We start from the raw sequence: 20,930 nt of genomic DNA, 5'->3' as shown, positions 1-20,930 counted from the left end.
GTTTTTCTGGAACTCTCTTGCTTTTTCCATGATCCAGCGGATGTTGGCAATTTGGTCTCTGGTTCCTCTGCCTTTTCTAAAACCAGCTTGGACGTCAGAATTTCATGGTTCACATATTGCAGAAGCCTGGCTTGGAGAATTTTGAGCATTACTTTACTAGCGTGTGAGATGAGTACAATTGTGTGGTAGTTTGAGCATTCTTTGGCATTACCGTTCTTTGGGATTGGAATGAAAACTGACCTTTTCCAGTCCTGTGACCACTGCTGAGTTTTCCAAATTTGCTGGCATATTGAGTGCAGCACTTTCACAGTTTGTTTGCCCAGCATCATCTTTCAGAATTGAAATAGCTCAACTGGAATTCCATCACTCCACTAGCTTTGTTCATAGTGATGCTTTCTAAGGCCCACTTGACTTCACATTCCAGGATGTTTGGCTCTAGGTGAGTGATCACACCATCGTGATTATCTGGGTCATGAAGATCTTTTTTGTACAGTTCTTCTGTGTATTCTTGCCATCTCTTCTTAATATCTTCTACTTCTGTTAGGTCCATACCATTTTTGTCCTTTATCGAGCCCATCTTTGCATGAAATGTTCCTTTGGTATCTCTAATTTTCTTGAAGAGATCTCTAGTCTTTCCCATTCTGTTGTTTTCCTGTATTTCTTTGCATTGATCGCTGAAGAAGGCTTTCTTATCTCTTCTTGCTATTCTTTGGAACTCTGCATTCAGATGCTTGTATCTTTCCTTTTCTCCTTTGCTTTTTGCTTCTCTTCTTTTCCCAGCTATTTGTAAGGCCTCCCCAGACAGCCATTTTGCTTTTTTGCATTTCTTTTCCATGGGGATGGTCTTCATCCCTGTCTCCTGTACAATGTCACGAACCTCATTCCATAGTTCATCAGGCACTCTGTCTATCAGATCTAGGCCCTTACATCTATTTCTCACTTCCACTGTATAATCATAAGGGATTTGATTTAGGTCATACCTGAATGGTCTAGTGGTTTTCCCTACTTTCTTCAATTTCAGTCTGAATTTGGCAATAAGGAGTTCATGATCTGAGCCACAGTCAGCTCCTGGTCTTGCTTTTGCTGACTGTATAGAGCTTCTCCATTTGGCTGCAAAGAATATAATCAATCTGATTTCGGTGTTGACCATCTGGTGATGTCCATGTACAGAGTCTTCTCTTGTGTTGTTGGAAGAGGGTGTTTGCTCTGACCAGTGCATTTTCTTGGCAAAACTCTATTAGTCTTTGCCCTGCTTCATTCCGTATTCCAAGGCCAAATTTGCCTGTTAGTCCAGGTGTTTCTTGACCTCCTAGTTTTGTATTCCAGTCCCCTATAATGAAAAGGACATCTTTTTGGCGTGTTAGTTCTAAAAGGTCTTGTAGGTCTTCATAGAACCGTTCAAATTCAGCTTCTTCAGCATTACTGATTGGGGCATAGACTTGGATTACTGTGATATTGAATGGTTTGCCTTGCAAACGAACAGAGATCATTCTTCGTTTTTGAGATTTCATCCAAGTACTGCATTTTGGACTCTTTTGTTGAGCATGATGGCTACTCCACTTCTTCTGAGGAATTCCTGCCTGCAGTAGTAGATGTAATGGTCACCTGAGTTAAATTCACCCATTCCATGTACTGTATTGATGTTTTTCTTTCTGACTTACTTCACTCTGTATAATAGGCTCCAGTTTCATCCACCTCAGTAGAACTGATTCAAATGTGTTCTTTTTAATAGCTGAGTAATATTCCATTGTATATATGTACCACAGCTTTCTTATCTGTTCATCTGTTGATGGACATCTACATTGCTTCCATATCCTAGGTTTTATAAACAGTGCTGCGATGAACATTGGGGTACATGTGTCTCTTTCAGTTCTGGTTTCCACAGTGTGTTTGCCCAGCAGTGGGATTGGTGGGTCATATGGCACTTCTATTTCCAGTTTTTTAAGGAATTACCACACTGTTCTCCATAGTAACTGTACCAATTTGCATTCCCACCAACAGTGTAAGAGGGTTCCCTTTTCTCCACACCGTCTCCAGCATTTATTGTTTGTAGACTCTTTGAGAGCAGCCACTCTGTTTGGCGTAAGATGGTACCTGTGGTTTTGATTTGCATCTCTCTGATAATGAGTGATGTTGAGCATCCTTTCATGTCTTTGTTAACCATCTGTATGTCTTCTTTAGGAGACATGTCTGTTTAGTTCTTTGGCCCATTTTTTGATTGGGTCATTTATTTTTCTGGAGTTGAGCTGCATGAGCTACTTATATATTTTTGAGATTAATTCTTTGTCAGTTATCTCATTTGCTATTTTTTTCTCCCATTCTGAAGGCTGTCTTTTCACCTTACTTATAGCTTTCTTTGTTGTGCAAAAGCTTTTAAGTTTAATTAGATCCCATTTGTTTATTTTTGCTTTTATTTCCATTACTCTGGGAGGTGGGTCATAGAGGATCTTGCTGTGATTTATGTCAGAGAGTGTTTTGCCTATGGTTTCGTCTAGGAGTTTTATAGTTTTTGGTCTTACATTTAGATCTTTAACCTATTTTGAGTTTTTTTAGTATTCAGTGTTAGAAAGTGTTCTAGTTTCATTCTTTTACATGTGGTTGACCAGTTTTCCCAGAACCACTTGTTAAAGAGATTGTCTTTTCTCCACTGTATATTTTTGCCTCCTTTGTCAAAGATAAGATGTCCATAGTTGCATGGATTTATCACTGGGCTTTCTGTTTTGCCCCATTGATCTATATTTCTGTCTTTGTACCAGTACCATATTGTCTTGATGACTGTAGCTTATAGTATAGTCTGAAGTCAGGTAGGTTGATTCCTCCAGTTCCATTCTTCTTTCTCAAGATTGCTTTGGCCATTTGAGGTTTTTTGTATTTCCATACAAATTGTGAAATTATTTGTTCCAGTTCTGTGAAAAATACCATTGGTGGCTTGATAGGGATTGCATTGACTCTGTAGATTGCTTTGGGTAGTATACTCTCTTTCACTATGTTGATTCTTCGAACACATGAACGTGGTATATTTCTCCATCTGTGTCATTTTTTTATTTCTTTCATCAGTGTTTTATCATTTTGTATATATAGGTCTTTGTTTCTTTAGGTAGATTTATTTCTAAGTATTTTATTCTTTTCGTCACAGTGGTGAATGGAATTGTTTCCTTAATTTCTGTTTTTTCATTGTTAGTGTATAGGAATGCAAGGGATTTCTGTGTATTAATTTTATATCCTGTAGCTTTTCTTTATTCATTGGTTAGCTCTAGTAATTTTTGGGTGGTGTCTCTAGGGCTTTTTATGTAGAGGATCATGTCATCTGGAAACTAAGAGTTTTACTTCTTCTTTTCCCATCTGGATTCCTTTTATTTCTTTTTCTTCTCTGGTTGCTGTGGCTAAAACTTCCAAAACTATGCTGAATAGCATTGGTGAGAGTGGGCACCCTTGTCTTGTTTCTGACTTTAGGGGAAATGCTTTCAATTTTTCACCATTGAGGATAATGTTTGCTATGGGTTTATCATATATGGCTTTTATTATGCTGAGGTATGTTCCTTCTATGCCTCCTTTCTGGAGATTTTTTTTTTTTTTTTATCATAAATAGCTGTTGAATTTTGTCAAAGGCTTCCTCTGCATCTATTGAGATAATCATATGGTTATCTTTCCATTTGTTAATGTGGTGTATCACATTGATTGATTTGTGAATATTGAAGAATCCTTGCATCCCTGGGATAAAGCCCACTTGGTCATGATGTATGATCTTTTTAATATGTTGTTGGATTGTGTTTGCTAGAATTTGTTGAGGATTTTTGCATCTATGTTCATCATTGATATTAACCTGTAGTTTTCTTGTGTGGCATCTTTGTCTGGTTTTGGTATTAGGGTGATGGTGGCCTCATAGAACGAGTTTGGGAGTTTACCCTCCTCTGCAATTTTATGGAAGAGTTTGAGTAGGATAGGTGTTAGCTCTTCTCTAAATTTTTGGCAGAATTCACCTGTGAAGCCATCTGGTCCTGGACTTTTGTTTGTTGGAAGATTTTTGATTAAAGTTTTGATTTCTGTGCTTGTGACAGGTCCGTTAAGATTTTCTATTTCTTTCTGGTTCAGTTAAACACGATAGCCCAAAACCTATGGGATTCAGTGAAAGCAGTGCCAAGGGGAAGGTTCATAGCAATACAAGCTTACTTCAAGAAACAAGAGAAAAATCAAATAAAGAACTTAACTTTACACCTAAAGCAACTAGAAAAAGAAGAAATGAAGAACCCCAGGGTTAGTAGAAGGAAAGAAATAATAAAAATTAGAGCAGAAATAAATGAAAAAGAAACAAAGTAGACTATGCCAAAAATCAAGAAAACTAAAAGCTTGTTCTTTGAGAAGATAAATAAAATAGACAAACCATTAGCCAGACTTTATCAAGAAAAAAAGGGAGAAGAATCAAATCAACAAAACTAGAAATGAAAATGGAGAGATCACAACAGACAACACAGAAATACAAAGGATCATAAGAGACTACTATCAGCAACTATATGGCAATAAAATGGATAACTTAGAAGAAATGAATGAATCCTTAGAAAAGTATAACTGATATTTCTTAAAAAGAAATTCTATAAATACCATTCTTGATGTGAAAGAGTCATAATTTTCCCCCTTCCCTTCTCCTTTTCTTTCTTCCTTTTCTCCCTCCTCCTTTCTTTAATCCATTTTTCTCTCCTTCCTTCCTTTTTACTTCCTCTTTCTTTTCCACCCCTTCCTTGCAAGGATGTTTAAACTATAACATTAAGCATAAGAGGGATTTCCCATCTGCTCTTTCTGCCTCAGTACACTAAACTAATCACATGTTGGGGCTTCCCTCGTAGCTCACTCGGTAAAGAATCTCCCTGCAGTGCAGGAGACCTGGGTTCAATCCCTGGATTGGGAAGATCTCCTGGAGAAGGAAATGGCAACCCACTCCAGTATCCTGCCTGGAAAATCTCATGGACAGAGGAGCCTGGTGGGCTGCAGTCCATGGGGTCGCAAAGAGTCGGGCACAACTGAGTGATTAACACTTAATTGAAGTGTTTAACTGTTAACACTTAATTAATAACACTTAATTAAGTGTTTAACTTAACTGAAGTGATTAACACTTAATCACTTCCTTCAAAAAGTTTGGTCAGGATTTGTTAAAGTTTGATTTTACATCCCAAGAAAATTAGCAGAAAAGTGTTTCATACTTAGTGTGTATACAATAAGATTTGCTGTTGAAATTCCCGGAATTAAAGTTTTTGCTCATTAATGTTCTCTACATTTATTCTGAAGTTATGTCTCAGAGTATATGTGAGGTTGACTATTTTATTCTATAATCCTAAAATATAACTCATACATGAATTGTGAGTTTGTTTTTTAAAAGAGAATTGAATGATTTTCCTCCAGTCTCTTATATTTGTTATAATTGATAATGTTATAGTTTCTGCTCACCCAGTCGTTAGTGTTTCCAAAAACTTTTCATTATAATCCCATTCTGATTAGAACAACTAAAGTCTTTTCCTTTTGTAGTCAAGAAATGTCCTAAGACCCAAGTAAATATTTAAAAAGGCATGTGATATCAAAATTGTTTCAAATGTTTGTTTGATGAGGGTCCATACAGGTGGCAGGTGTTCCTACAGAGTGTCTGTGAGAGGGAGCCATGAAACACTAGTTACTTCAGACTTGCACCAGGAATGCTAAATTCTGTAATGCCATCAATTATGTTTATCAAGATGTATTCATTGATCAGTGCAGAGATACAGAGACAGTTATTTGGAGCTTATTAATATTGCTCAAAAATTCTACATTTTCTTAAACTTCTAGTTAGCTATACTGGTTAACTTATTGTTTTAGGAGACTTAGAATATTAGCAGAATGTATTTGTCTCATGTTTCAAAAAATATTATTTGGACAGGATTGCTTTCTAAGTAAAGATTATTTATAAGGGGCATATGGTCCAATTATAAAGTCAAGATTATACTTCTGAATATTTTTATTTTGAAAAGAAATTCCATATGTTTAATCTCTAATTGAGAGTATAAATGTAAATGTTTTTTATAGAGTGTTGCCATGACTACTCCTTCATCTCTATGTGTATGTGAGTGTGTATGTCTTTGGGTGTCTGTGCTTCTGTGTATAGATGGACACATAGATATTCTATCATGTGTATATGTGTAATGGCCTATTATTTTGTGAAAATATTGCTTATGGAATTTTAAAGAATAAACACATTTTCTTATGTTATTATAGTAGGTTTAAAGTCAAAATAATAAACCATATTTAATCATAGCTATTTTATGCTTGCATCTCTATAAACAAAAATAAAGCTATGCAGAAAAAAAATAAAAAGTTATCAATACATAAAGATGTCCCTATTAGTCATTTGTGGTAAGAGAACTCTTAGTGATATTTTAATTTCCTCTCTCATTTAAAAAACTTTTCCATAATAAAAAAAATCACTTACACATTAAATAAAGTGTTTTCCTCAGTTAGAGGGAATTTACTTCAAAAATAATTTTCTGTCCTATCAATATAGGGGCCTTTTGTAAGTGCATGTCATTTCCCTTCACTTTGTTTTATCTAGTAGAAAAAAAAATCATAAATATTGGATTATTAGCACCATAGAAAATTTATATTTTTAACCAAGGGCTAACTGTATAGAGCTTCTCCATTTTGGCCGCAAAGTATATAATCAACCTGATTTCGGTGTTGACCATCTGGTGATGTCCATGTATAGAGACTTCTCTTATGTTGTTGAAAGAGGATGTTTGCTATGACCAATGTGTTTTCATGGCAAAACTCTATTAGCCCTTGCCCTTCTTCATTCTGTGTTCCAAGGCCAAATTTGCCTGTTACTCGAGGTGTTTCTTGACTTCTTACTTTTGCATTCCAGTCCCCTATAATGAAAAGGACATCTTTTTTGGGTGTTAGTGCTAGAAGGTCTTGTTGGTCTTCATAGAACTGTTCAATTTCAGCTTCTTCATCATTACTGGTTGGGGCATAGACTTGGATTACCGTGACATTGAATGGTTTGCCTTGGAAACGGACAGAAATCATTCTGTCGTTTTTGAGATTGCATCCAAGTACTGCATTTCAGACTCTTTTGTTGACTCTGATGGCTACTCCATTTCTTCTAAAGGATTTCTGTGCGTAGTAGTAGATATAATGGTCATCTGAGTTAAATTCACCCATTCCAGTCCATTTTAGTTCGCTGATTCCTAGAATGTTGACATTCACTCTTGCCATCTCCTGTTTGACCACTTTCAACTTGCCTTGATTCATGGACCTGGCATTCCAGGTTCCTATGCAATATTGCTCTTTACAGCATTGGACTTTGCTTCTATCACAAGTCCCATCCACAACTGGGTGTTGTTTTTGTTTGGCTCCATCCCTTCATTCTTTCTGGAGTTATTTCTCCACTGATATCCAGTAGTATTTGGGCACCTACTGACCTGGGGAGTTCATCTTTCATTGTCCTGTCTTTCTGCCTTTTCATACTGTTCACGGGGTTCTCAAGGCAAGAATAACTGAAGTGTTTTGCCATGCCCTTCTCCAGTGGACCGCGTTTTGTCAGAGCGGTACACCATGACCCATCCGTCTTGGGTGGCCCTACATGGCATGGCTCATAGTTTCATTGAGTTAGACAAGGCTGTGATCCAGGTGATCAAATTGGTTAGTTTTCTGTGACTGTGGTTTTCAGTCTGTCTGCCCTCTCATCAGAGGGCAGATGGAAGGGTAAGAGGCTTATGGAAGCTTCCTGATGGGAAAGACTGACAGGGGGATGGGAAAGACTGACAGGGAGAAACTGGGTCTTGTTCTGATGGGTGGGGCCATGCTCAGTAAATCTTTAATCCAATTTTCTATGGATGGGTGGAAAGTGAAGTTGCTCAGTCCTGTCCGACACTTTGTGACCCCATAGACTGTAGCCTACCAGGCTCCTCTGTCCATGGGATTTTCCAGGCAAGGGTACTGGAGTGGATTGCCATTTCCTTCTCCAGGGGATCGTCCCAACCCAGGGCTCGAACCCAGGTCTCCCACATTGTAGACAGATGCTTTACCATCTGAGCCACCAGGGAAGTCCGCTGAGCGGAGCGAGCACGAGGAGCCGGTTGTGCTGGGAGCAGGGGGATAGGCCCTGGATGCGTCGGGTTCTGGGTGGGCGAGCAGGAAGACCCCAAGCTGAGGCAGCCGGGAGAGGGGCCTCGGGAAGGCGCTCACTGGGCCGGGAAACCCGACCGCCCCCTCCCGCCCTCAGCGAGGATGCCCAATCGCGCACACAGTCTAGGTCCACGAGGGTCGGAGAGGAGGGCGGCGGGCCCCCTTCCTCCACCCCGCCCCCCCCCCTCCACTCCGCCCCCCCCCTCCCCCGTCGCGAGCCCGCCCAGGCCACACCGTGCATGGCAGACCCACGCCCTCGGCGTCCATCTGTCCACCCACCCCAGAGGGGTGGGGGATGCAGGGCAGTGAGGACACGGCGACCGGCCCGCGGGCGGCAGACCGGGGACCCCACCCGCGCTAGGGCGAGCGCACCGGAGCGGGGGCGCGGCGGGGGTCACGGGCGCGCCCCCTCGTCCAGCATGCGACGGCTGCGGCGGCGGACAGGCGCCGGCGAAACGGGGAAAGGACCGGGGCCGCGGCGGGCCCAGGAAGCCAGACACACTAGGGCGCGGCCCCGGCGAGCGGCAGACGGGGAGGACGGAAAAACGGAGAGGGGCACCGACGGGGTGCGGCCACACGAGGCCAACACCAAGGAACCGGCGGCGGAGGTGGGGTGGCCGCGCGCCACTGCGAGGGGAATGGCTCAAAGCGACCTGGGGACGCGAGTCGGCCGCCAGGGCCCACCGCGGGATCTCACCGCCAGAGGCCTCCCAGCACAGGGGCGGTCCAGCGGGACACCCGGGACGACGGACTGGCGCCCCCACCCCCTCACGGGGCTCGCTCCCACCGCCACCGACACACCCAGAGCCGCAGCCGGCCGGGAGAACACTCTCCCACCGCATAGCCGCGGCCCCCACGGCCCTCACACGCGCAAGGCTCTCCGCCCCGCCCCTTTCTCAGGGCTCGGGGGCACTGCTCCGCCCGGGACGCCACCGGCTGCTAGGGGCGACACCCATGTGAGGCGAGGCAGGCTCGGTCCTAGACAGGGGAAGGGAACGCGGGCGGTCGCACGCGCGGGACGAGGAGGAAAGGCCGGCAGCGGCTGCAGGGAGGGGCCGGCAAGCATGCAGGGAGGGGCCGCAGGACAGGGGGTCCAGGGGCACCGTCCAGGGACCAGAAAACACCGACACGGCCGGGCCACCAGGAAAACCAGCGCGAGATCCCACCGCCACCCACACACGAGGGCGGTCCCGCGACGCCTGGGACTCCAGCGGCTCCAGGCCATCCCCGGAGCGGGCCCCAAGACTCGGCCACCAGGGCCGGCGAGCCGTCCACCCATCTTCCTCTATCCGTCCTCCACAGATCCATCTTCCATCTAGTCTGACCCTGAGGCTCGACATCCTGGGAACAACGTTCTCGAGCGAGGCGGCCCTGACCGTGACCGCATGCCACCACCGGCTGCCGCTCGGCCAAACTGCAGTGGCTTAGTTTCATTGAGTTAGACAAGGCTGTGGTCCCTGTGATCAGATTGGCTAGTTTTCTGTGATTATGGTTTCAGTGTGTCTGCCCTCTGATGCCCTCTACCAACACCTACCGTCTTGGGTTTCTCTTACCTTGGACGTGGGGTATCTGTTCACCGCTGCTCCAGCAAAGGGCAGCCACTGCTCCTTACCTTGCACGAGGGGTATCTCCTCAGGGCCACCCCTCCTGACCTTGAACAGGGAGTAGCTCCTCTCGACCCTCCTTGCCCTTCTGGGCTGCCTCCCATGACCTCGGGGGTGTGGTAGCTCCTCTCAGCCGCTGCCCTGACCTCAGGCGTGCTTTAGCTCCTCTCAGCCGCCGCCCCTGACCTTAGACGTGTGGTAGCTCGTCTTGGCCGCCGCCCTGACCTCAGGTATGGGGTAGCTCCTCTTGGACGCTACCCTGACCTCAGGCATGCGTTAGCTGCTCTTGGCTGCCGCCCCTGACCTGGGACATCGTCATATATAATTGATATATTAATAGAGATGTTGGTATATAGAATGCAATGACAGGAATCTGACCAGGAAGATGAAGATCTGAAATCAAATTAGACAGCCATGTCTAGCTCAGTGAAACTAAGCCATGCCATGTGGGGCCACCCAAGACAGACAGGTCATGGTGGAGAGGTCTGACAGAATGTGGTCCACTGGAGAAGGGACTGGCAAACCACTTCAGTATTCTTGCCTTGAGAACCCCATGAACAGTATAAGAAGGCATAATGATAGGCTACTGAAAGAGGAACTCCCCAGGTCAGTAGGGGCCCAATATGCTACTGGAGATCAGTGGAGAAATAACTCCAGAAAGAATGAAGGGATGGAGCCAAAGCAAAAGCAAGACCCAGCTGTGGATGTGACTGGTGATAGAAGCAAGGTCTGATGCTGTAAAGAGCAATATTGCATAGGAACCTGGAATGTCAGGTCCATGAATCAAGGCAAATTGGAAGTGGTCAAACAGGAGATGGCAAGAATGAATGTCAACATTCTAGGAATCAGCGAACTAAAATGGACTGGAATGGGTGAATTTAACTCAGATGACCATTATATCTACTACTGCGGGCAGGAATCCCTTAGAAGAAATGGAGTAGCCATCATAGTCAACAAAAGAGTCCAAAACGCAGTACTTGGATGCAATCTTAAAAATGACAGAATGATCTCTGTGTATTTCCAAGGCAAACCATTCAAAACAACGGTAATCCAAGCCTATGCCACAACCAGTAATGCTGAAGAAGCTGAAGTTAACAGTTCTATGAAGACCAACAAGACCTTTAGAACTAACACCCAAAAAAGATGTCCTTTTCATTATAGGGGACTAGAATGCAAGAGTAGGAAGTCAAGAAACACCTGGAGTAACAGGCAAATTTGGCCTTGAAATACGGAATGAAGCAGGGCAAAGACTAACAGAGTTTTGCCAAGAGAACACACTGGTCATAGCAAACACCCTCTTCCAACAACACAAGAGAAGACTGTACACATGGACATCACCAGATGGTCAACACTGAAATCAGACTGATTATATTCTTTGCAGTTAAAGATGGAGAAGCTCTATACAGTCAACAAAAACAAGACGGGGAGCCGACCGTGGCTCAGATCATGAACTCCTTATTGCCAAATTCAGACTTAAATTGAAGAAAGTGGGGAAAACCACTAGACCACTCAGGTATGACCTAAATCAAATCCCTTATGATTATACAAGAAGTGAGAGATAGATTTAAGGAACTAGATCTGATAGAGTGCCTGATGAACTATGGATGGAGGTTCGTGACAATGTACAGGAGACAGGGATCAAGATCATCCCCATGGAAAAGAAATGCAAAAAAGCAAAATGGCTGTCTTAGGAGGCCTTACAAAGAGCTGTGAAAAGAGAAGCAAAAAGCAAAGGAGAAAAGGAAATATATAAGCATCTGAATGCAGAGTTCCAAAGAATAGCCAGAAGAGATAAGAAAGCCATTCTCAGCGATCAATGCAAAGAAATAGAGGAAAACAACAGAATGGGAAAGACAAGAGATCTCTTCAAGAAAATTAGAGATACCAAGGGAATATTTCATGCAAAAAATGGGCTCGATAAAGGACAGAAACGGTATGGACCTAATGCAAGAATACACAAAAGAACTGTACAAAAAAGACCTTCACGACCCAGATAATCATGATGGTGTGATCACTCACCTAGAGCCAGACATCCTGGAATGTGAAGTCAAGTGGGTCTTAGAAAGCATCGCTACGATCAAAGCTAGTTGAGGTGATGGAATTCCAGTTGAGTTATTTCAAATCCTGAAAGATGATGCTATGAAAGTGCTGCACTCAATATGCCAACAAGTTTGGAAAACTCAGCAGTGGCCACAGGACTGGAAAAGGTCAGTTTTCATTCCAATCCCTAAGAAAGGAAATGCCAAAGAATGCTCAAACTACTGCACAATTGCACTCATCTCACACGCTAGTAAAGTAATGCTCAAAATTCTCCAAGCCAGGCTTCATCAATATGTGAACCATGAACTTCCTGATGTTCAAGTTGGTTTTAGAAAAGGCAGAGGAACCAGAGATCAAATTGCCAACATCCACTGGATCATGGAAAAAGCAAGAGAGTTCCAGGAAAACATCTCTTTCTGCTTTATTGATTATGCCAAAGCCTTTGACTGTGTGGATCACAACAAATTGTGGGAAATTCTTAAAGAGATGGGAATACCAGATCACCTGACCTGCCTCCTGAGAAACCTGTATACAGGTCAGGAAACAACAATTAGAACTTCACATGGAACAACAGACTTGTTCCAAATAGGAAAGGAGTATGTCAAGGCTGTATATTGTCACCCTGCTTATTTAACTTATATCCAGGGTACATCATGAGAAATACTGGACAGGATGAAGCACAAGCTGGAGTCAAGATTGCTGAGAGAAATATCAATAACCTCAGATATGCAGATGACACCACCCTTATGGCCGAAAGTGAAGAAGAACTAAAGAGCCTCTTGATGAAAGTGAAAGAAGAGAGTGAAAAGTTGGCTTAAAGCTCAACATTCAGAAAACGAAGATCATGGCATCTGGTCGCATCACTTCATGGGAAATAGATGGGAAAACAGTGTCAGACTTCATTTTTTGGGGCTCCAAAGTCACTGTAGACGGTGATTGCAGCCATGAAATTAAAAGACGCTTACTCCTTGGAATAAAACTTATGTCCAACCTAGACAGCGTGTTCAAAAGCAGAGACATTACTTTGCCAACAAAGGTCCATCTAGTCAAGGCTATGGTTTTTCCAGTGGTCATGTATGGATGTGAGAGTTGGACTGTGAAGAAAGCTGAGCACTGAAGAATTGATGCTTTTGAACTGTGGTGTTGGAGAAGACTCTTGAGAGTCCCTTGGACTGCAAGGAGATCCAACCAGTCCATCCTAAAGGAGATCAGTCCTGGGTGCTCATTGGAAGGACTGATGCTGAAGCTGAAACTCCAATACTTTGGCCACCTCATGTGAAGAGTTGACTCATTGGAAAAGACCCTGATGCTGGGAGGGATTGTGGGCCAGAGGAGAAGGGAAGGACAGAGGATGAGATGGCTGGATGGCATCACCGACCCAATCCACAAGACTTTGTGTGAACTCTGGGATTTGGTGATGGACAGGGAGGCCTGGTATGCTGCGATTCATGGGGTCATAGAGTCAGACAAGACTGAGTGAGTGAACTGAACTGAACTGAAGATCACTGCAGATGGTGACTGCATCCATGAAATTAAAAGACACTTGCTCCTTGGAAGAAAAGTTATGACCAACTTAGACAGCATATTAAAAAGCTGCCATTACTTTGCCAACAAAGTTCCATCTCGTCAAAGCTATGATTCTTCTAATAGTTGTGTATGGATGTGAGAGTTGGATGTAAACAAATCTGAGTCCCAAGGAATTGATGCTTTGAAACTGTGGTGTTGGAGAAGCCTCTTGAGAGTCCCTTGACAGCAAGGAGATCCATCCAGTCCATCCTAAAGGAAATTAGTCCTGAATATTCATTGAAAGGACTGATGCTAAATTGAAACTCCAATACTTTGGCCACCTGTTGCAAAGAACTGATTCATTGGCAAAAACCCTGATGCTGGGAAAGACTGACGGTGGGAGGAGAAGGGGACAACAGAGGATGAGATGGTTGGATGGCATCACCATCTTGATGGCCATGAGTTTGAATAAACTCTGGGAGTTAGTGATGGACAGGGAGGCCTGGCGTTCTCTAGTTCATGGGGTCACAAAGAGTCTGACAGGACTTAGCAACTGAACTGAACTGAAGGAGGAAGACAGGAATTTTTGTAACTATTTGAATTTTCAAATTGCTATGCATTTTAAATGTTTAAGAAAACAATGTATTAATAGATCTGAGTATTTTTTTAAATTTTATTTTATTTTTAAACTTTACATAATTGTATTAGTTTTGCCAAATATCAAAATGAATCCATCACAGGTATACCAGTATTTTTAAAAAGCTACATTTTAGTAGTTCTTGCTCTTTGTTTTTACCACTTAATTCTCCTTTTTCCTCTGTTAGTGCCTTTTCACAATGTTTAGATTTGGTTGTGTTTAAAATATTAAAGTATTATAAAGGAAAGGATTGGGTATCAGAGAAAATGGATTATAATTCTAAACTGCTATCATTTTGGATAAATAACTTAAACTTTCTGTGTTTAAATTTCAAATTATTTATGAAAACAGGAAATCAACCAGATGTTATCATTTTTTTCATAATTAAAGATATGTATTTTACTTTACAACATAAGCCCATCTCACTTTAAGGAGTTTCTCAAAGAAGGATTTCTCTAATAATAACTAAAATATTCAATAGGAAAATGGGCAGTTTTACCACATAAAGAACAATGGCCAAAATCATATTTTAACCATTATCAACCATGAAGATAACATTTATCATTTATTTATCATTAATTATATTTTTGAAACTTTTATATGGACTGCTGCCTATTGCCCATTCATTCACATTCATTTATTTCACCCTCATTAATAAGTTCATTTTACCTTTTCATACTTTCATGGGCTTCTCAAGGCAAGAGTACTGAAGTAGTTTGCCATTCCCTTGCTTTTGAACTGTGGTATTGAAGAAGATTCTTGAAAGTACCTTGGACTGCAAGGAGATCCAACCAGTCCATCCTAAAGGAGATCAGTCCTGGGTGTTCTTTGTAAGGACTGATATTGAAGCTGAAACTCAATGCCTTTGCCACCTGATGCGAAGAGCTGACTCATTTGTAAAGACACTGATACTGGGAAAGATTGAGGGCAGGAGGAGAAGGGGACAACAGGAGATGAGATGGTTGGATGGCATCACGGACTCAATGCACATGGGTTTGGGTGAAATCCGGGAGTTGAGGATGGACAGGGAGCCCTGGCGTGCTGCAGTCCATGGGGTCACAAAGAGTTGGACATGACTGAGCAACTGAACTGAACTGAATGTTCGTTAAAGAAAACTTGTTACTCCATGGAATGCAATTCTTGATTCTTTGACTTTTTGTCTAGTCATTGTGTTTTGTTTCCTTTTTGTATGAAAAATACTTAGTATAGAGACTTTCCTTGTGGACTTGTGGGTAAGACTTCACCTTTCAGTGCAGGATCCCTGGTGGGGTAGCTAAGACCCACATGCCTTGCAGCCAAAAAACCAAAAGATAAAACAGAAGCAGTATTGTAACAAATTCAACAAAGACTATAAAAATGGACCACATCAAAGGGAAAAAAAAAGAAAAGAAATACTTGGTGTATTTAGCCCAGCATTCTAGTTACCCTGTTCCACAGATGAGATCATTACCCAAGGGCCTGATGTAATAGCTACTCCTTTCCCCTTCCAGTCAGCCCCCAAGCAGAGTGTCAAGTTTCTCTTTATAGGTTATTTTTTTTAAGTGTATGTAAAAATGACAAAGCAACATTTAAATTTAAATTAGCAAACATCCTACATGTTTCATGCATGTTTTGTTTTATAATACTCACTACAAATGTGTTGAAGAAGACTCTTGAGAGTCCCTTGGACTGCAAGGAGATCTAACCAGTCCATCCTAAAGGAGATAAGTCCTGGGTGTTCATTGGAAGGACTGATGCTGAAGCTGAAACTCCAATACTTTGGCCACCTCATGTGAAGAGTTGACTCATTGGAAAAAAGCCTGATGCTGGGAGGGATTGGGGGCAGGAGGAGAAAGGGACGACAGAGGATGAGATGGCTGGATGGCATGACCGACTTGATGGACATGAGTTTGAATGAACTCTGGGAGTTGGTGATGGACAGGGAGGCCTGGTGTGCTGTGATTCATGGGGTCGCAAAGAGTCGGACAGGACTGAGTGACTGAACTGAACTGGCAAGCAAAGCCATTTGCATGTATTAACATTATAGATATCTAAAATTAAAATGTAAAATCTCACAGCACTTTAAAAGATGTTTCCTGCTCTCAGTTTATATCATTATCTGATATGTTTCTTAATAATGCACTGATATTAAATGTTTAAATTCATTTTTATTTAGATCCTTTCAGATTGTTTCAGTGTGTCATTGACTATGCTGTCATTGTTACCACTTTGGTGAGGATTTATCATAATCACTGCTTTTTTCCTCTCTGACAGCTCTTTCAAACATTTGATCGGAGGATTAGATGATGTTTCTAATAAAGCATATGAAGATGCAGAAGCTAAAGCAAAGTAAGTGAAAATCTGATGGCCCTAATTTTGATTTTTAAAACATGGTTTTGAATAGACGTAAGGTCAAATATTTTGTTGAACTTAAAGCTCAACATTCTGTTGGAAAGAAAGTAACTACTTATGAGTGAAAATAAGCAAGCTGCTCAAGATAATTATTACATAGTATGCTTACTTAGTATGTCTGTCCTTAAACATGAAACCTTAATTTGGTGAGGAAGATCATCTGTAGAAGGGAAAATGATTAGTTTAAAATCCAGTACAAATAATTGACTATAAATGCATTATTTCTTTCACTGAAAACACTTCCTGAATGAATTGCGGTTGAGTTCACCAGTTTGTGAAATTGCATGATAAATAATAAGGCTGGAAATATTTCCTCATGTGAGTACACTGTTGCTTTACGTTGAACTTTGTCAGTGAAAACTAATCAGTTGATCTAAGAAAGAAGTGGAAAATTTTGTTAGAGCCAAACTTGAGTTATAACCCTCAAGAACATCTCAGAAAACTCTGAGAACTGTTCCTGCCCACCAGAAGTCAAAGCACCATTAATGTAAGGTTTTTGGTTTTTTTTTTTTGGACAGAGGGCTATACATCAAAAGACATATTTTTGACATAATCCAGATGTAAGTGTCATATGACCCCTTAAAAATTCAAGTAGGAAAGTTATCTTTAAAGAGTTGTTTTATTGTTGCTAGGAGAATGTTGCCCTTTCTGGTTGAGCAGGTATTTCTGCCCGTGGGGTAGGTTCGGTCACTACACGATACAGATACACAAGGCATATTGCGGACAGAGAGGAGACCAAAGGGCAGAGAAAACTTTTTGTTTGAATTTTTCTTATCTTGCCATAAAATATGAATTTTATTTCACAACTTGTGTTGTTAAGTTATGATTTGAGATAGTACATAAAGTTATGAGATAGTACATATACCACTGTATTTTTATATAACAGAGTACATTTTTATCTACTAGAATAATTTGCTTTAAAACAAAGCTTTACTTTTTTTTTTTAAACAAAAATGTGAAGTAAGTTGAGATTGACTATTTTCTGCAAGAATTTTACATTAATTTTTTAAAAAGTATAATCTATATAATCCTGTTCTTTCTCCCAAGAAGGTAACCTGAGTAAATACAATTTTGTATTTGATATCATATAGGATACAGGAAGGTTTGAATCAACTAATATCAGTGACTAGATGGTGCAGGAGAAGAATCTGATTGATTGGTCTTGTAGTAACCTAAAAAAGGATAAAATAATTTCTTTTGCCTTGAGAATCTATGAAGATTCAAAATTTGGACTAGAACTAAATAATTATTATAATTCATTTTGACAGATAAAATTCTATTATTTTCAAAGCTATATACATATATTCACATTTTCTTCTCTATATAATTTGCTTTTGTTTCCTCTGCTCTTTGGAGGGACATAGACTTACATCCTGTAGTCAGGTACCAGCAGTGCCCCTGCTAAGATTCCCTGAGGAAACTACACTAAGCCAGTGTTAACATTAAGCAAGCTCCACATAGTCATCAGTGTTTCCTATACTGTGGCTGATTGGGATGAATTTTCTGGTTTTCTACTTTAGGTTAAAATGCATATGAATGCTAAACTTAGACTTTAGTTTCTGGTATTTGCATTAATCATCCTGAGATGGCAGAGGAGAGTCATTTAATGTTCCTTATCAGTTTTAAAGTTATAAAACTTGCTTATTATTAGACTTTATCCCTAAAGGAACATTTTCTTGCTATATGAACGCTCATATTTATAATTTATGTCAGCAAAGTTTTTCTTGAGTTTGTATCTTTAAATAAGGTTACTATGGATCATTTTATATATATTTATATTTGTATATATATACTCACACATTTCATTTTATGTATATTTTATGTCTACAATTAGTGATAGTATTTAAAGTTTATCTAAAATAGTACTTGAGCAACTATCTAAATATTTGTAGAGTTACTGGAAAAAGTTGAAGGTCTTTTAAACTGAAATATATCTTTGATCTACTTCTGTTTCTCTGTTACATTTTAGACAGATTCTCTAATGAATGTTTTTCCTATTTATTCTACCCAAAGTCAAGGGCAGTCACTGGCTTAAAACTGATCAGGGGTGGGAAAGCAATTATGAATTAGTTATGTCCTTCTCAGTGTACTGCTGGCCTTACAAAGGTTAAATTGTGTATATGTCTCATTAATTCTGGGCATTTATGGGTTCACTTGCACATGCTTTAACTAAAGGTAGGCAGGAAAGCAAATCTATTGAGATTCAGATTCAGACAATTAGAAGATAGGTGTAGCAACTGGTCTTCCCACTGGAAGAGAATCCATCAATACAAAGAAACATGACTCTGAATGAGAACTAGAAGCCTCAGGTTCTACCCCTGGCTGTGTTATTGCCAACCAACTAATTTTGGTCCTGTCTTAACATCTGTCTCTCAGTCTCATTATTTTACCTCTATAATGTTATTTAGTGATTTAATTAATGGCAATATGTAAAAATACTTGGTAAATTATAAAGGGCTATACAAGTAGATGGTATTATTTGTAGAAGCAATCACTGGATATTTAATGTATTTGCTAGATGGTTTGATGTTCAGACAATTTATTGCAGATCTATTATATAGAACAAGTTATATCTGAGACAGTACTTTTTAATCTTATGTAGGCAAACTTGTCTCAATTTAGTAGCATACTGTAAAATTAAACCTAGCTTGGAAATTATCTGTATCATTTTAATAAAATAGAAACATTTAGTTCAAAGAAAGTTCAATTATTATGAAAGAACCAAAAAGGGCAATAAAATGATGACCTACATTTAAATGCTGTTCTTTGAAGTATAAATTTAATGGATTATAAATTAATCATTATATTTATACTTGCATATAAATCAACTAGGATAAATTAGTTTGAAATTTTCTATTCAATTAATACTAAATCCAAATGAAAGCATAACCCACATACTTTAACATTGATTATTATTTAGAAAAAGGGAATAGCTTGATGAAAAATGAAAGTCTAAGACCATTGATCTAAATTCTAGAGAGATGAATAATGTGCATTTTATTCTTCGAAATAACTATAATTACTGGAGGAGGTGTTGTAATGCTTTTTACACTGTTAGCATTTTATAGCTTTCTAATAAATAATCAACATCTAAAGATTTCTGAAGTTCAAAGTGTCTTCTTAATTAGGTGTCTTATCACTCAGAGTAGGAAAACTGTTAAAGTATTCCCCAGGGGAGGATTTTTAAGTTGAACTAACATGTTTAAACATCTATTTGTGACAGCACTGTTTTCTCTTCCTATTGGATTTCTTTCCCTTCAGTACATTGTGCCTTCACTTTGTATTTAACGAACTTATGAGGTTTGCCAGCACTGCAGGGGATAGGAACAGGCTCCAATTGATCTAAATTCCCTGGGTAATTTTGTTAATGCCTCTGGGTTTCTATATAGATCACAAATCCTGTACCATTTAAAACTGAGGTGACGATTTGGCTACCCAGTGTAAGCTTTATTCTTTCAAGGTCCCCTTGACTGTGCAAAATCCACTAAAGATAAGGTTAGTATTTTATAAAACCCAACTAAAATGATCATGTTATTTATTCATGTGAAATTATTGTTGGCATTGTCTCATTGACTATGCCTATTTGGGTAAAAAGAAAAAAGGTAAGACTGATAGTAAAGATGGATTCACTTGAGACATTTAGAAACTCAGTTGTAGAAACTTAGCTGTTAGCACAGTCAGGATTCAGTGGCAGAAAACGGACCATATCTTTCAGAGAAACCATACCAAGTGTTGAGTTTGGTGGCTGGTCCAGAAAGTTTGACTTGAAAGAAATATCCCAGGGAAATGTTTCTCAAAACTCTTCTCCAAAAAAACAAAACAAAACTATTCTACTGCAGAATAGGTGCCCTGTCTCATGAGATATATTTCCTAGAAAGACAATTATCCATGACAGAAACTTTACCTTTAATGGCATGTTTAAGCTTATCTTAATTGCTGTTAATTATCCACTAAGGGCTTCTTCTTTTTAAAATATGAAGTTATAATCACAAAGACCTTAGATGAGACAACCTCAGATTGAAGGTAAAGCTCATTAAATCTTATTTAGAGCAGAAAGTAGCATGTATGATGAAAGATATTTTCATTAAAGGAAAGGAATTTTCATTACATTATTTTCCTTAGAGACTGTGTTTTTATTCATTTAATAAACATTTAGAAATATGCTTATGATAAGTTAAGGATTGTACTTTACAGTGTGCATAACAAATAGAAAACATATTTTTTTAATAGTAAGGGTCTTGCAGTTTAGTGGGGAGACTGATATGTAATTCAATAATTATTTTCAATATTTACTTCTAGGTTATGATACTTCTTGTGATAAAGCTCTGTTTGGGTAGAGAGACTGATCTTCATTTTTATATCCTGTCTTATTAAAAAATAACCATGCAGAAAATCAAATAGGAAAAAAAGCACACATTCTATTTCATTCTAAGTGTTTCTGATATATGAATATAGACTACTTCTTAAATGAAATATTTTCAAGTTAGCTATCATTGCTTATTGTTGAATTTGTACTCAGTAGTTATAGGCAAAATATCTCTTTTTCTGAAGGAAATACTTATATATATTAAGTTGAAATATATGTAATTGTAATAATCATAAGAATT

The 20,930-nt window shown here is 39.8% G+C and overlaps 1 protein-coding gene across 3 annotated transcripts in view; it reads left to right on the top strand.

Moving 5' to 3' along the window:
- Positions 1–20,930, top strand: part of PRKG1 (protein kinase cGMP-dependent 1) — a 1,413,309-nt gene that overhangs the window by 1,270,964 nt on the left and 121,415 nt on the right. For all 3 annotated transcript variants that reach the window (XM_061402665.1, XM_061402664.1, XM_061402667.1), the window contains one exon: positions 16,186–16,260. In XM_061402665.1, coding sequence (XP_061258649.1) covers positions 16,186–16,260 — 75 coding nt within the window. The remainder of the gene's footprint in view (positions 1–16,185; positions 16,261–20,930) is intronic.

Source organism: Bos javanicus, chromosome 26, assembly GCF_032452875.1.
Source record: "Bos javanicus breed banteng chromosome 26, ARS-OSU_banteng_1.0, whole genome shotgun sequence".
Classification (NCBI taxonomy): Eukaryota; Metazoa; Chordata; class Mammalia; order Artiodactyla; family Bovidae; genus Bos; species Bos javanicus.
The sequence above is the reverse complement of the archived record's forward strand: the minus strand, read 5'-3'. Positions and strand labels throughout refer to the sequence as shown.